A 16,137-nucleotide genomic window follows, 5' to 3' on the forward strand; every position below is an offset into this window, starting at 1 on the left:
TTGTTATTAGTCATCTCAATTACCAGTCATGATTTTATTGCAAGGGTTCAAGAAAGCTAAGCAGGATTTTTCTTGAAAGGACACAGAAATGTAAATCTCTACATGTCCTCTGTCATAATAAAAATGATTAACTGGGAAATAAATTATTAATCTTTCCTCTGGTTCCAGAGATCAAACATCCCACATGTGTATGTAACATAGTTATATAAGACAGAAGGTGGGACCTAATTTGTGCCAAATTAAATAAATGGACTGGACACATTCTGGGTAAAGGAGCATAAGGAGTGCAAACTCCATCATGGAGCTATTCGGAGCAGTCACCCTTTTCCTTGTCATCTACCTGTCTTTCCTTGCCATTGTATCATTTAAGAGGAAACTATCAAACAAGGGGAGGCTCCCTCCGGGACCCACTCCCTTACCTCTGATTGGGAATTTCTTACAGATCAAGTCATCAGAAACCTTAAAATCTCTCCTCAAGGTGAGTGACTTTAACCATGTTGTTGGACGTATGACGTATCACATCTTATTGTCCTGCAGTTTTTATAAACAGGCTTGGCTACAAATTATTAACCCACTACTAGAATCATAGAATCATAGAATAGTAGAGTTGGAAGAGACCTCATGGGCCATCCAGTCCAACCCCCTGCCAAGAAGCAGGAAATCGCATTCAAAGCACCCCCGACAGATGGCCATCCAGCCTCTGCTTAAAAGCCTCCAAAGAAGGAGCCTCCACCACAGTCCGGAGCAGAGAGTTCCACTGCTGAACAGCCCTCACAGTGAGGAAGTTCTTCCTGATGTTCAGGTGGAATCTCCTTTCCTGTAGTTTGAAGCCATTGTTCCGTGTCCTAGTCTGCAGGGCAGCAGAAAACAAGCTTGCTCCCTCCTCCCTATGACTTCCCTTCACGTATTTGTACATGGCTATCATGTCTCCTCTTAGCCTTCTCTTCTGCAGGCTAAACATGCCCAGTTCTTTAAGCCTCTCCTCATAGGGCTTGTTCTCCAGACCCTTGATCATTTTAGTCGCCCTCCTCTGGACGCTTTCCAGCTTGTCAACATCTCCCTTCAACTGTGGTGACCAGAATTGGACACAGTGTGATTCCAGGTGTGGTCTGACCAAGGCAGAATAGAGGGGGAGCATGACTTCCCTGGATCTAGATGCTATTCCCCTATTGATGCAGGCCAGAATCCCATTGGCTTTCTTAGCAGCCGCATCACATTGCTGGCTCATGTTTAACTTGTTGTCCACAAGGACAACTGAGAAACCTACCTGGTATATCATCCCAATTCATGGGAACCATGTAGAGCAGGGGTCCCCAAACTTTTTAAGCCGAGGGCCGGTCCACAATCCTTCAGACTGTTGAGGGGCCGGATTATCATTTGAAAAAAAAAATACAAATTCCGATGCACACTGCACATGTCTTATTTGTAGTGCAAAAACAACAACAACAACAACAAAAGGCCCCCGGGCCTTAGTTTGGGGACCCCTGATGTAGAGCAATGGTTCCCAACCTTTGGTCCTCTAGATGTTTTGAACTTCAACTCCCAGAAATCCCAGCCAGCTTACCAGATGTTAGGAATTGTGGGATCTAAAGTCCAAAATACCCGGAGGACCAAAGGTTGGGAACCACTGGTGTAGAGTTTTTATTAGCAGACAATTTATTTCACCTGACATTGGCTGTTGACAAGTTTCTCTCTGAGGTAGCCAGGATACCTTCCTGTATTAGACTCAGGCTGAAACCTGTCCTGTATCTATTTGCACTGTCTTTACCCTAGTTCATATGCATATGCAGTTCTGCACCTTTTACCACTGGGCCAATTGGTCTTTGGACTGTAAAAAGGTTTTGACTGACATATAGAGTAACTGTCTTTTGGAAACATAATATGACATTTTGAGAATGGAGGAAAATCTAAGATGGAAATCAACATTTACCAAGCGCTGGCTGTCTCCTGAAACCTCTGCCATCTCTTCTCTTGTATAGAACTTAAGGGAATCCTTTCTTTCCTTCCAAATAATCTTGAGTTACATGCTGACTTCCAACTGACAAAGAACTCTTCTCACACCCTGGACTCTCCACAGATATATATATTAACCTTCCTTGCCTAGTTTCTCCATGCCTCACAACCTCTGAGGATGCCTGCCATAGATGTGGGCGAAACGTCAGGAGAGAATACTTCTAGAACATGACCATACAGCCCGGAATACATACAACAACCCTCCAATCTTGAGTTATTCTGTGATTTTTGACTGAAACATCTTCATGTACCACCACCCATCCGCACATTCTTTCTGTTTGCTTGTGGACTTTGTAGGCAATTTATTTATTTACAGTATTTATCTTCCGCCCTTCTCACCCCGAAGGGGACTCACATTATATACATATAGGGCAAACATTCAATGCCCATATACACATAGAACCGAGACAGGGACAGACGCAGAGGCAATTTAACCTTCTCTTGAGGGGAGGTTCGATTTTGGCCACAGGGGAGAGCAGCTGCTTCATCATCCACTGTGACAGCACTTCCTCATTCCAACATCGTAAGTTAGTTAAATTTGCCTCCCCACTTTATAAGTGGTACCTTATTTCCTACTTGATAGATGCAACTATCTTTCGGGTTGCTAGGTCAGCAACGAGCAGAGGCTATTTTTTTTTAATTGATGGGTGCTCACCCCACCATGGGCTGGCCTCGAACTCATGACCTCATGGTCAGAGTGATTTATTGCAGCAGGCTGCTCACTAGCCTGCACCACAGCCCAGCTATATCCATTTGAAAGTACAGCAGGGAGATGCAAATTTTTTCCTTATCTAGGATGTTACAAGCTGACCTCAATTTGTTTTAATGTTAATGAGAGTGATTTCTTAAGCTTCTATATAATAGTCTAAGCAGTCATAAAATATTTTTTGTAGAAAGGAACTTCTTTGTCACAGGTTTGTTCACCCCTGGACTTGGGGTTTGTTATTGCTGAGAGAGAAAAGTGGGATGTAAATAAAGATTTATTATTGTTATTATTATTATTTGCAGGTTTTTAAAATATTTTTACTGGGATTTTACGTACATTGTTGCTTTTAGACTTATGTTAAATTTTTATATTGTGTACTTGTATACTGTGCATTGTGCATTAGATACGGCATTGTAGTGCTTCTGTGAGCTCCCCCAAGTCCCTCCAGGGAGATAGTGGCAGGGTACAAATAAATAATAATAATAATAATAATAATAATTATTATTATTATTATTATTTTATTATGACACAGCAAACAAGATAGATATGCTGGATTTCGTATCACAAAATCACAAGTCGAACACTTCCCAAGTGTCTAGGACAGTGTGATGTATTTTCAGATGATTGTTGGTTGATGATACTGTTTCATGTTATGTTATTGTCTTATGTAATGTTATTGATTTTGAGTTATGTCTTAATCTATGGTTAGTTTTAATTTGTTGTTGGACTGGGCGTATTTCCCATGTAAGCTGCCCCGAGTTCCTCTGGGAAGATGGAAGTGGGATATAAAAATAAAGTTGTTGTTGTTATTGTTATTATTGTATGACACAGCAAACAAGATAGATATGCTGGATTTTGTATCACAGAATCACAAGTCGAACACTTCCCAAGTGTCTAGGACTGTGTATTTTCGGATGATGCGCGCAGATCCCAGTAGGGTGGCCTTTTGTAGTTGGCAGATCATAATTTTGTCAATGTCTATTGTTTCCAAATGCCAGCTGAGATCTTTTGGCACTGCACCCAATGTGCCCATTACCACTAGGACCACCTGCACTGGTTTCTGCCAGAGTCTTTGAAGTTCAATCTTGAGGTCCTGATAGCGGCTGAGTTTTTCCTGTTGTTTTTTGTCAATGCAACTGTCACCTGGGATGGCAACATCAACGATCCAAACCTTTTTCTTTTCTATTATTATTATTATTATTATTATTATTATTATTATTATTATTATTATTATGCTTTTCTCTCTGAATGGAGAAAAACACCTAGGGTGGATTTTAATGATGAAAATGCCTTGTGTCAAAAGCCTTAAAGAACATAATTTGACAATTACTCTAGACAAATCTCAAATCCTTGCTTTCAATGAAACAGGAAAGCCCCATTGCGAAGATGCAACCACAAAGATTCAGAGAAGAGATCTTTTAAATTTTTCTTTCTTTCTTCTTCTTATTCACTTTAGATGGTAACGTAACTTGGTTTATAATATATGCGACAGAGGCTTAGATGTTGGAGGAACAATAACAAGTTTATTCAGGCACAGAGCCTAGTGGTTACAACGTTGTTTCTCAGAGGCACTTTTATTAACGGTTACAATACTAGAATAAGGTGAGTCAAACTCCCTAAAGTGTCACTTCTTTTATTTAAAGTAGTTAGAACTTCTTCCTCTGCTACTTTTAAACCGCAGTCACCCTGTGATATACGATCACAGATTCTCTGTTCCTTACCAGGACACAGACTACATTAAATAAGTCACTAAACTTATTTTAAACCAACTCAAAAATGAATTGAGTCTCCTTTATCCCCTCAACCTAGGATCAATCTTCCCTGTGCCTCATTGAGCACAGACTGAATCCCTTTTTAAAACGCTGCACTTCTTCAACAAAATGGCAGTTGGCTCCACCTACTTCTCCATGGTAACCAGCCTCTGAGTGCTGAGATGCAATAACTGTAATACTTACCCTTTTAAAACACAAACACACAATTAAACATAACATCTATAAACCAAAAATTCATACTTCATTACACCCATTAAGATTCATTCTACTCTGAAATTATTTAGTCATAAACTAGAAACCTTCTTCACTTTGTTCCCTTCTGCTGTAGGACTCGAAGCTCATTAGTTTTTGCACACTTCAGCTTTCAGATATGACCATTTCAAAGAATACTTACAAAAGAGCTGCCAACCTCATAACAGGAGAGTCCCTAAATAATATATGATTTTCCCCACACAGCTGAGTGAAATCTATGGCCCCGTGTTCACAGTCTATTTTGGAACACGGCCAATTGTGGTCTTGTGTGGACATGATGCCGTGAAGGAGGCCCTGATAGACAAGGCAGATGAATTCAGTGGAAGGGCCACCAACCCTACTCTGGAACGGACCTTCAAAGGACATGGTGAGCTATTCATATTAGCTTTGCTAGCACAATTCCCATTTTCTGCTTCTTCCTGTCAAACACTTCATTTCTTTCCTGTTTCCTGCAGGGGTGGCCTTTGCCAATGGAGAGCGTTGGAAGCAACTACGGAGATTTTCTCTCAATGTCCTGAGGCATTTTGGGATGGGGAAAAAATCAATTCAGGAACGGATCCAAGAGGAAGCCCAGTTCCTGCTGGAGGAATTCAGGAAGACTAAAGGTGAGTTGAGCTATAAGGAATAGCAATAGTTGTTTTCATTTTCAAGAAGATGTAATCGTTGGAAAACGATATCAACCACAACAATATATTCCATCCTGGAATTTAATCAGAATGTTCAATTTTACATCTTCAGTGAATTTTGCACATAACTCTAAGGCTGAGATCCTCTTCTAGGAGATGTTGCTATGATCTATCTATGATTTAGGTATGGTGACCTATCTCCATGCTGTATGTGACCACAAAAAGACCCTTAAAACAGAGGAATCACCAAGGTTTGGAAGGAGAGGGTGGTGAGCAAGGATCCATACATCCCTCTCCTAGAAGTGGGGCAGAAGACAACAACAACTGAAAAAGAAGGGTCCTTTTAGGTACCAGAAAGTGCTGGACCATTAAAGAACTGGATGCCTCATGGCTCAAAAACCTGGTCTTTTTTTAGAGGATAGTATGGTATAAAAGATAGGATTGGGGAGCACTTTCAAGCAACTGTTGCAGAGGAAGTTTCTAGATACCAGGAAATAAGACACTTTTCAAGAAAACACCTCTTTTCTCTTTGTTCTTGAACTTCAGAGAAGCCCTTTGACCCCACCTACTTCCTCAGCCGGACTGTCTCAAACGTCATTTGCTCCATTATTTTTGGGGATCGCTTTGACTATGAGGACAAGGAATTCCAGTCCCTCATGGAGATGATAAACATCACCTTCCGGGAGATGAGCTCAGGCCAGGCTCAGGTAACCCATACCTCTTCTTCTTTCTATTAGATTAATGAGAGAAGGTCTTGGTGCCATCTGCTAGTATCTGAAAGAAATAACTAATCTGTATAGTCTTCACATACGTTTGGCTAATCAATGTATCTGCTAGACCTCTGTGATCAATTAAAAATCTTTCAATACTCGTTACTAAATTAGACAGGCGTGATAAATTATTTCTAAAATGTTTCTAAAATATTGTTAGGGGTATATAACTATAAAAATTTAACAATTTTTGTTACTTTTTTGGTTATGTAATTGCACAAGGGGGAAGCTTCTGGGACTCCTTTCTCTCTTTTTTAGAGCTATTGGGATGAAACTTGCTACAATGTTAGAACACATTTAGCACTGCAAACCTCCCACCCCAGTTTCAGAACATTTCACTCATTCACTAATTTTTGGGAATTTAAAAAAGTTTTTATGAACAATTTTTTTAAAAAAACTGCAAAAGCTATCTCCTCTAATTTCAATTTTCAATGCTACAACATAACCAGGACATCATTCCCGCCCAAGTTTCAGAAAGATTTCCTGCAGAGGTGGCCTTTGCCAATGGAGAGCGTTGGAAGCATTTAACCAATATAAACTTACCAGTACTATTTCACTGGGAGACCCCAGGGACCATCTAGTCCAAGGCCCTTCTGCCAAGTAGAAAAAGCAAGCACAGTTAAAGGACACCCAAACATATGCCCATTCAGCTTTTGAAATAATAATAATAATAATAATAATAATAATAATAATAATAATAATAATAGGAAACCTACTAGGTAAACCTTGGAATTACTGCCTCTCAACTTTGCCTAAATCCCAACAATCCCCTTTTATCTCAAATTCCCATTAGAGAATAAACACCAAAACTTTCAGGGAGGAGGAGGCACAACGCAGTAAGCAGAATTCTGGGAAATGTAGTTTGAGAAGGTGAGAAGCCCTGTGGCAGAGAATTCAAAAGGCCCTGCCCTAAACTACATTTCCAAGAATTCTGCTTGCTTCAGAATACTGGGGCTGCCTTCATTAAAGCCTCAGTGTGATGGGCTCTTCCTGTCTCTCTCTGGCCTGGCCATGTGCTGTGGGGGCTTCTTCCTTGCCCAGCCATCCAGCCACGTATCCATCCCTCCTGCCCACCCACCTGGGCCCCCTTACTGTCCCCTTTGGGAAAAGAATGGGGCTTCTCCTTCCACTCTGGCCTCACCATCCTCCTCAGGGCCCTTTGGTGGAATCAAACCCAGCCCTTTTGGGGGAGAAGTGGTGACCACAACAGAGATCTGGAGCCACTTACAAGACTTACATAAACTCATCCAAAAGCCATAGGTCAGAGTTTTGAATCATACGTTTTTTGCATGAGCGCCCCATGCATTTCTAAATATCATTTCGCATGTACATATCTTACAAAATAGATACGACAAACGAGTAACAAACTCAGCTCTAGTATCTAGTATCTTATTTTCTTGGTATATGCAGCTAAGATCTCCAGAATTCCTTAATACATGATCCTCTGCATTCCCTTGGTTGGGCACCTGAGAGAACGCCTCTCTTGAAATCTATAGTTCCTCCAATATGACTCTAATATGACTCTTATGAGCATTGTTAGTCAGTTGCTTATCTTGTTGAGGAACAGGATATATCTTTATGGAGGCTATCTGGTGCATCTCATATAGTGCATTCTATGCAACTGGCACATGAAGTTTATGAACCTACATTAGTACAAAATTAAATGGCATATGCAGTTCCATATCTTTACACTGTCCCAAAGGCAGCAAACCCCTGGAAAGGATTCCTATTGCTGTCCCTTATTGGTGGAAAGTGAGGCAGAGGGAGGTGGTTCAGATAATGGGAACGCCATAGGTTTTAGCTTACTTGAGGAAAGAAGAAATGACAGTACAATTTCCAATGGCCAAGTGTCTCTCCCAGGACATGACAAGAGACAAGTGGTGGGAATTCGGGAGATGAAGCCCAAGAGCAAGAGAATAGCTTTCTTCCTGCCAAATAAAATGAGACTTCAGCATGAGAAGGTGCATTTCTGTGGGCAGAAGTAAGTAACAGAATGCTAGTCAAACATATTTCTTGGTGTGCATAGCTCACCTTAAACAAAATGATACTACCAGCTCTAGACATTCTCCTGGGCCAACTAGGAGAACTATAATGCTGCGAGGGAGGAACATGGCAGATCACAAACTGGACATCTTTTGTCTTCTCATACAGTTCTATGATATGTATGTCAGCTTTCTGAAGTATTTCCCAGGACCTCCCGTCAAAGTTTACGATAGCCTGGAAAACATGAGGCTCTTCATTGCCAAGAAAGTGAAGAAGAATAAAGACACTTTTGATCCCAACTTCCAAAGAGATTTCATCGATTGTTTTCTCAACCAGATGGAAAAGGTATTTGGGAGTTTCATGAAAGAGATGAGGTTTTCCTATCTCTAGGCAACCTTATGTCCTCCAAATTGCAATTCTTTTAATCTCCCTGACACATAACTATGCTGTTTCAGGCTAATAGGACTTGTAGTCCAAAACCTTTGTAAGACACCAAGCTTTTTACACTGCTCTGGGTTGCCAGTGATTTAATCTTTACAATGGTAGAAGACGATGCCAACACATTTCTCTGACCATGCCATTTACATTGCTGGGTAGATAAATATGTTGTAGTATGGCTTTGATAACATGCATTAGGTCAGGAGATCAGAATGTATTATATCACATCCACCATAACCTATCCAAAGAGAGATATTCCATGTAAAGTTTTTTTCTAGGTGACAATTTCTCCCATGTGATCTTGGCTGAGGTAACCAGGATAAGACAACGTCCTGTGTTGAACTGTGTTGAAATTTGCCTTGTATCTATTTGTAGTGTTCTTGCCCTTGTTCATGTGCATCTTGCATTGCACGTCACCCTGTGTTTAGTTGGTCTTATCGGTTTGTTGGTCTGTTTGTAGTTGTGCACCTTTTTGTCACTGAGCAAGTTGGGTCTCTGGGCCATAATAAAGTTTTGATGATTTAAAGGTCTTCTAGCTCCAGGCAACTTAATGCCCTCCAAATTGCAATTCCTTTCATCTCCCTGACACATGTCTAAGCTGTTGCAGGCTTATAAGAGTTTTAGTCCAAAACATTTGTAAGGCACAAAGCTTCCTGGGGCCACCAGTGGTTTTATATTGATAAAACAGAAGATGATGCCAAGTGCCAACACATTTCTCAGAACCCTGCCATTTATACTGCTGGGTCTGGCTTTGATAGGGGACATAAGGCCAGGAAATCAAAATGCATTATGACCATATCCATCATATTTTATCCAAAGAGAAATGGGCAATGGTTTTAATCCAGACTGGTCATTTTGCAGTGTCTGGAACTGCTGCTAACAGCCAATATTATCCCTAGTTTGCATTTCAAGTACAAAATGAAATGGAACTAGATTCTGGTATCATCTAAAAGAGATTCAAATCAAAACATTAGGAAGAACTTCTTATTCATAAGAAGTATTCCACAGTAGAATGGGTTGCCTGGAAGACTGGTAGATACTTCTTCTTTGGAGGTCTTTAAAAAGTGGTTGGATAGCATATTTTAGATATACTTTAGTTGCATATTCTTCTATAGTAAAGGGTAGGTGGGCTAGATGGTTGTTGGGATACCTTTCAGCTCAAATTCTAGGATTTGAGTATCTGGGAAGGAAATATGTAACTTCTCTAGTCCCCATTCACCCTGAAGACAGAACATACTTTCCCAGTCTTGCTATCAAGGGCCTTCCTGGAGCGTTCTCACAATGTTTTGTTCTTTCCTCTCTTCAGGAAAAAAACAAGCCAGCCAGTGAATTCCATGACTGGAACTTAGAGCTCACTACCCTGAACTTGTTTGTTGCTGGAACAGAGACAGTCAGCTCCACCCTGAGATATGGGTTTCTGTTTCTGATGAAACATCCTGAAGTTCAAGGTATGGAGTGGTGGGCAAGGGCATGGGGAAACCTAGTTGAATTTCACCCTCCAATTAGAAACCTCCCCTAGGGAATGCAGGTAAAGGCCCCCACATATAATTTCAGGATACATCTTGAAACTGGTATTCAGAGGATTGCTATCTCTTAAAACAGATTTTCCATTTGCTTCTATAGACATTAGAAACTGAGCTCCCATTCAGAAATTTTGATCTGAAGATTAATTCACAACTACCATATTTTTGACAGCAAAAGTGCATGAAGAAATTGATAAAGTGATTGGCCGCAGTCGTGTCCCAAACATTGAAGACCGGAGCCAGATGCCCTATGTGGATGCCGTCATTCATGAAACACAGAGATGCAGTGATCTCGTTCCCATGGATGTGGCTCACAGGGTTATCCGTGACACTGAATTCAGAGGATACCTTATCCCTAAGGTATAAGCTGTAAGAATTGCAAGTAACCCCTAGTGATACATTGTTCTGAAAAGGTGATCAGTTTTAAGGATTCCATCCCCCTTTTCCCAAGGTCATCTGCTAGTATCATTTATCAATGCAGCATGTCTTCATACAGCCCAAAATTTGCTGATGGATAATGTTAACTGTTAGATGTTTTGGTGGCTCTTAAGTAGTTTCAAAAGATATTTAATGACTTCAAGTCATAGAGTTGTACTTAGTCATGATCTTCAAAACATCAGGAAAGGTGTATGAAAATATTGTCAGTTACTCCTCTGCTATTCTATGACCAAAATAACTGATTTGATTTGATGCTGTCAGTTACAATGAACATTTAAATGGTATTCATGGACCACTAACAGATAACAAACCATGCTCTGCTCTAAAACATCCTAGTGACATTCCTGAAACACTGAATCTCTCTCTACAACCCTGTTTCTTTTTTTCCGCAGGGGACAGAAATTTATCCTATTCTCAGCAGTGTCCTTCATGACCCCACAATGTTTAAAAGACCCTTTGCTTTTGACCCAGAGAATTTCCTGGATGAGAACGGGCGTTTCAAGAAGAACGATGCCTTTATCCCATTCTCCTCAGGTATAGTTCTCTCATATACTTCTGACCACTAAAATTGCTTTTCCAATGTTTTCTCATCTCTCATGTATTAGACCAGAAGATCTCACAAACACGTCTATTGAGAGATGTTGCTGCAAAGCAATCAAAGTTGTGGTACTGATTTTGCAGTCAGTTAGGCATGGCCAGCAAAGTGAGGTGTACGAGAGAAAGTTCATATAACCTTTTGGTTTTTGTGAGTTAGGAAGGAGACTTATGAAGTAAATAAACCACCTAAGTCTTCATCAGAAGACATTTGAGAGAAATCCCTTTATGTCCTTTCCTCTTGATGATTTCCCTTTTTTGTTTACAGGAAAGCGGATTTGTCTGGGCGAATCCTTGGCCCGCATGGAGCTCTTCCTCTTCTTCACCACCATCCTGCAGAGCTTCCACCTGAAGCCCACTATCCCCCCTGAGGACATTGACCTCACTCCTCTGGAAAGTGGCTTGATCACTGTCCCACCCTTCTACCAGCTCTCTGTAGTCCCACGCTGACCCAAAGAGTGTGTTGTCTACAGCCATCAATCTCTTACAGATGCTGAATCCCACAACTCCTCAGTGGAAACCCCATATTCTGTTTTCTGCCCCATGAAGAGAGTGAGGAAGTTTATGATTCATTGTGGATGAAGGCATATGCTTTGAATTTGAAAGCCTGTGATTCTGTCTTATCTGTTTATAATCTCTGTATCTAAGGAATGTGTAAATCTTGAAATATTAAACATATCAACATTGCCTTGAGCGTTTGCTTTGTGCCTCTGGTTTATCATGGGACAGCAGGGACTTTACAGTAAGGACCACTGATAATGTGTCAAACAGTGAGGGGCGCAGGACCCCTGTGAAAGTAGAAACATTGTGAGTAATACACAATCTGAGGGAAACTATCTGTTGGAGAATCTACAAATGCCCAAACATGTGTTCTCAAGTGCAACTCCAATTAATCAGGGCAACTCTAATTCAAGTCCAATTCTAGAATTTCTGTCTGTCTGTCTGTCTGTCTGTCTGTCTGTCTGTCTCTCTCTCTCTCTCTCTAAGATTTCTTTCTCCCACACTGGACATGATTCCACAGGGATATAAACCCCACTTGGCTGGTTGCTTCCTACCTAGGGGAGTCCATTGTTGGCCAGCATGAATAGCACTGAATAGCATTGCATCACCAAAGCCTGGCAAATCCTCTGTTTCCTGAGGGCCAGAAAACAGAGTGTGTGTGCTCAAGAACTGCATATGGGTACTTCTTCATGTACACAGACAGTAGAAGAACAGAAAATATTGCAAAGAACAACACTCTGAAAACAGAGGAATTCCAGACATGAAACAATCAGGGCAAGCTAACATCTCCCAACAAAAGATTCCCCCAGGTAGGAAACAACCAGGCTTTGAAGCTGAAAGACTATTACATGCTAGTCATTCAGGCTAATTGCAGCATTCATACTTGCCCCCAACAGACAAAAACAACCAGAAGTATTGTATATTCACAAGCCTTAGGAAATAACATGTACTAACTACAGTACCACCAATTCTGCAATATTTTATTTTCCATACCACCAGACCTCGCCACAGATTATTTTGATTGAAAGACATAGATTTGATGACTATGTCTTTTGTGGTCAAATTTGGTGTGATTTGATTCAGTGGTTTTGTTGTTTACTCCATGGGGAAAACACACATTGCATGTATATAGATATATATTAGTATATACTTAGTAGGCATGTGTGAGATATTAAAAAATAGTTCAAAAGTACTTACAAAACCGGGGGGGCCCTGGCGCTTCATTTCTAAAGTGTTTCTTCTCCCTTTCTCCCATCTCCAGCTCTGAGAGGGCCAATCTAGCAATGTCTCCAAAGCTCTCTTTGTGGCTCTTGCCTCCCCCCCCCCCTCAAACCCATGTTACTTTTCTTTTCCAGTGACATCATAGAGGTCCACTTGACCTAACAACAGCCAATCCAGTGACATCACAGACAGCCACTTCATCTAGCAATAGCCTTTGTGATACGGACAAACAAACACACACACACACACACACGGGGGGGGGGGGGGGGAGAACGAGAGACAGCATTTCAACATGTTTTAGCAAACTTTTTATAGGGTTTCATTTCAGTACTAATCTATCCCTATACTTATTTCTATTTCTGCTACAAAATTTTCTAATAGATCACAAACTTTAGGAAAACTGTCCCCTTTTGATGTGCTTTTTTTAACCTGGCGAGCTTATCCCAACGAAATACACACCAGAGCGGAGATCCAACTCTCTTTGATTCCTTTCTGCGCAGAAGAAAGAGCTGGGAGCTATTTCCTGAGCAAGGCTAGCACAATCTCAACCTAACCACAGCTAGAAATGTATACATTTCCTTATGGGAAGGAACAGAATAGACATCACTATTTGCATCTGCACCACATTACATCATGGCTAAAATCTCTTTGCACATCAGTATGAGTGTTCACAGCCAATAATTAAAATTGAGGGAATGGGCCGTCACACCCAGGGACCTTTGGTTGAAATTAAGATGTGCGCCTTTCTTTGCTGGGTGGACTGCGGGGGCCTTACTTTGAAGCTCAGAAGTTCCAGCAACTAAGGCCACTCCAAATTGAACATCAAACAAGATTTTTATTTTCTCAAAGTTCTTGACAGGCTTGGCACAAGTTGTTGAGGTTACAAATACAAACAGTCAATTTATGAATCATGCAGATGTTTCCCCTTAGCTGCTGGGTTAACTTCTTCCAAAGGTGGGGAGATCCTGGGATGCTCTTTAACCCTGAGTTGCTATATCAGAAATACCTGAAATATCAGGTATTCTTTACCCTAGTGCTGAGTTACTATTTTAGAAAGAGCAGGTCTTTCCCTATCTAAACTCAGAACTAGTTTTAAAGGCAAGAGGTTAGTACTTATGATGGCTTGTCTGAGCTGGCCTGGCTTGACCACACAAGCACATCTGAGTTCCTTTCTCTATTTTGTAGAAGGCAAAAAGGGCTTTTCAAAATGGAGATTTTATCCCCAGGAAAAAGGGGTGGCCCTCAAGATCAAAAAGATACGTTTGCAAGCCGACAAAAGCAAAGGCTTTGCAGGCTGGCTACAAACCTCTGTTGATGGTTAACTATCAGGGTGTTGCTGAGTCTGTAGCAACCCTGAAAGAAACGCAAAAAGGGTGCTATTTCCTACAACTATGGGAGACGGAACAGGGAACATTACCATATTAAAATCTCTTCCATGAGCATGATTGTTATCATTAAATTCTAGGCTACTATAATTCATAATGTATCCATTAATAGGTTACATTCCCATGATTTACTTCTCCGTTCTTCTCTTCTACTTGGTACTGACTCCATGACTATTGGTATCTGTTTCCACATTCATTTTCTTGTCAAAGACACAATCCAGAACTACAAGAGCAATCTAAAGGACTTTCTGAAGGAAAACAGCTAATGATCAAGTCTTTTATTTATTTTATTATGGGGTCCCTAGTTTTTCAACATCATCAGTTACAAATCTGTATATGTGCAAACAATTATTTGATATTTTTATGTTGTTTATCTTTATTTGCTATAAAGCATTCAAAAATGCTGCAAGTCGCTTTGATGTGGGAGAATCAGCCATCTATGAAGATGTTGCTCAGGGGATGCCCGAATGTGTTACTATCCTGTGGGGAGGCTTCTCTTATGCCCCTCTTAACAAGACATGCCGCACAATCACAGGATGTCTGCGCCCTACACCACTGGAGAAATTACATTGTTTAGACCAGGGGTCCCCAAACTAAGGCCCGGGGGCCAGATGCGGCCCTCCAAGGTTATTTACCTGGCCCCCGCCCTCAGTTTTAGACTTAGACCTTGCCCAAAGTCTGAAATGACTTGAAGGCACACAACAACAACAATCCTACTTAACTTGACTATCTCATTGGGCAGAAGCAGGCCCACACTTCCCATTGAAATCCTGATAGGTTTATGTTGGTTAAAATTGTTTTTATTTTTAAATATTATATTGTTCATTCATTTACTAATATTGTGCTATAGTAATAATATAATATATTGTGTTTCTGCTGCTCAGTCGAATAATTCACACATCAACATTTGTGACCTAGCAGCTGAGTTGAGCCACTTCCAACTCTTTATGACCTCATGGAACAGTCCAGGCTAGAGCTCCCTGTCGGCCATCACCGTCCCCAGTTCCTTCAAGGTCAAGCCAGTCACTTCAAGGATACCGTCCATCTTGCCCTTGGTCGGCTTCTCTTCCTTTTTCCTTCCTTTTTCCCCAGCATCGTGATCTTTTCCAAGCCTTCCTGTCTTCTCATGATGTATCCAAAGTACTCCATCTTTGCCTCTCATATCCTTCCCTCCAGTGAGCAGCTGGGCATTATTTCCTGGAGGATGGACTGGATGGATCTTCTTGCGGTCCAAGGCACTCTCAGGATTTTCCTCCAGCACCAGAGTTCAAAAGTGTATATCTTCCTTCGCTCAGCCTTCCTTGTGGTCCAGCTCTCGCATCCATAGGTTACTATGAGAAATACCATTGCTTTGACTATGTGGACCTTCATTGCCAGTGTGATGTCTCGGCTCTTCACTATTGTCAATATATTGTGTATACATATAATATTGATAATATAATAATGTAATACAATATAGTACATATTTATTTATTTATTACAGTATTTCTACCCCGCCCTTCTCACCCAGTAGGGGACTCAGGGTAGCTAATAATAATAATACAATGTAATAATGTTGTATAATATAATAATATTAATTATATATTAAATGTAATATTACTACTAATAATATGGTGTAGTGATATAGTACAATATAGTAATATATAATGCTAATATTGTGCTATGCTAATAATATAATATATTGTATATACATACAACTTGCGATTGTGGAGAAGAGCAAAACACAGACCACCTACTACAATGTAGTCTGAGCCCCGCCTCATAAACAATGGAGGATCTTCTTATAACAACACCAGAGGCACTCCAGGTGGCCAGCTTCTGGTCAAAGGAGATTTAGTAATATGCCAAGTTTTTAACTTTGTGGATATTTTGATACATTATAACTGCATTATCAATTCGCTTCTGACACGATAAA

The 16,137-nt window shown here is 40.7% G+C and overlaps 1 protein-coding gene across 1 annotated transcript; it reads left to right on the forward strand.

Moving 5' to 3' along the window:
- The first annotated feature begins 266 nt into the window (after nucleotides 1–266).
- LOC103279331 (cytochrome P450 2G1) lies at nucleotides 267–11,802 on the forward strand. Its single transcript, XM_062962115.1, has 9 exons — nucleotides 267–478; nucleotides 4,948–5,110; nucleotides 5,199–5,348; nucleotides 5,916–6,076; nucleotides 8,291–8,467; nucleotides 9,867–10,008; nucleotides 10,256–10,443; nucleotides 10,914–11,055; nucleotides 11,384–11,802. Exons 1-9 carry the CDS (start codon nucleotides 299–301, stop codon nucleotides 11,563–11,565), a joined length of 1,485 nt encoding a protein of 494 aa, XP_062818185.1. The 5' UTR covers nucleotides 267–298; the 3' UTR covers nucleotides 11,566–11,802.
- Nucleotides 11,803–16,137: the final 4,335 nt, after the last annotated feature.

This window comes from Anolis carolinensis, unplaced genomic scaffold (genome assembly GCF_035594765.1).
Source record: "Anolis carolinensis isolate JA03-04 unplaced genomic scaffold, rAnoCar3.1.pri scaffold_10, whole genome shotgun sequence".
Lineage (NCBI taxonomy): Eukaryota > Metazoa > Chordata > Lepidosauria > Squamata > Dactyloidae > Anolis > Anolis carolinensis.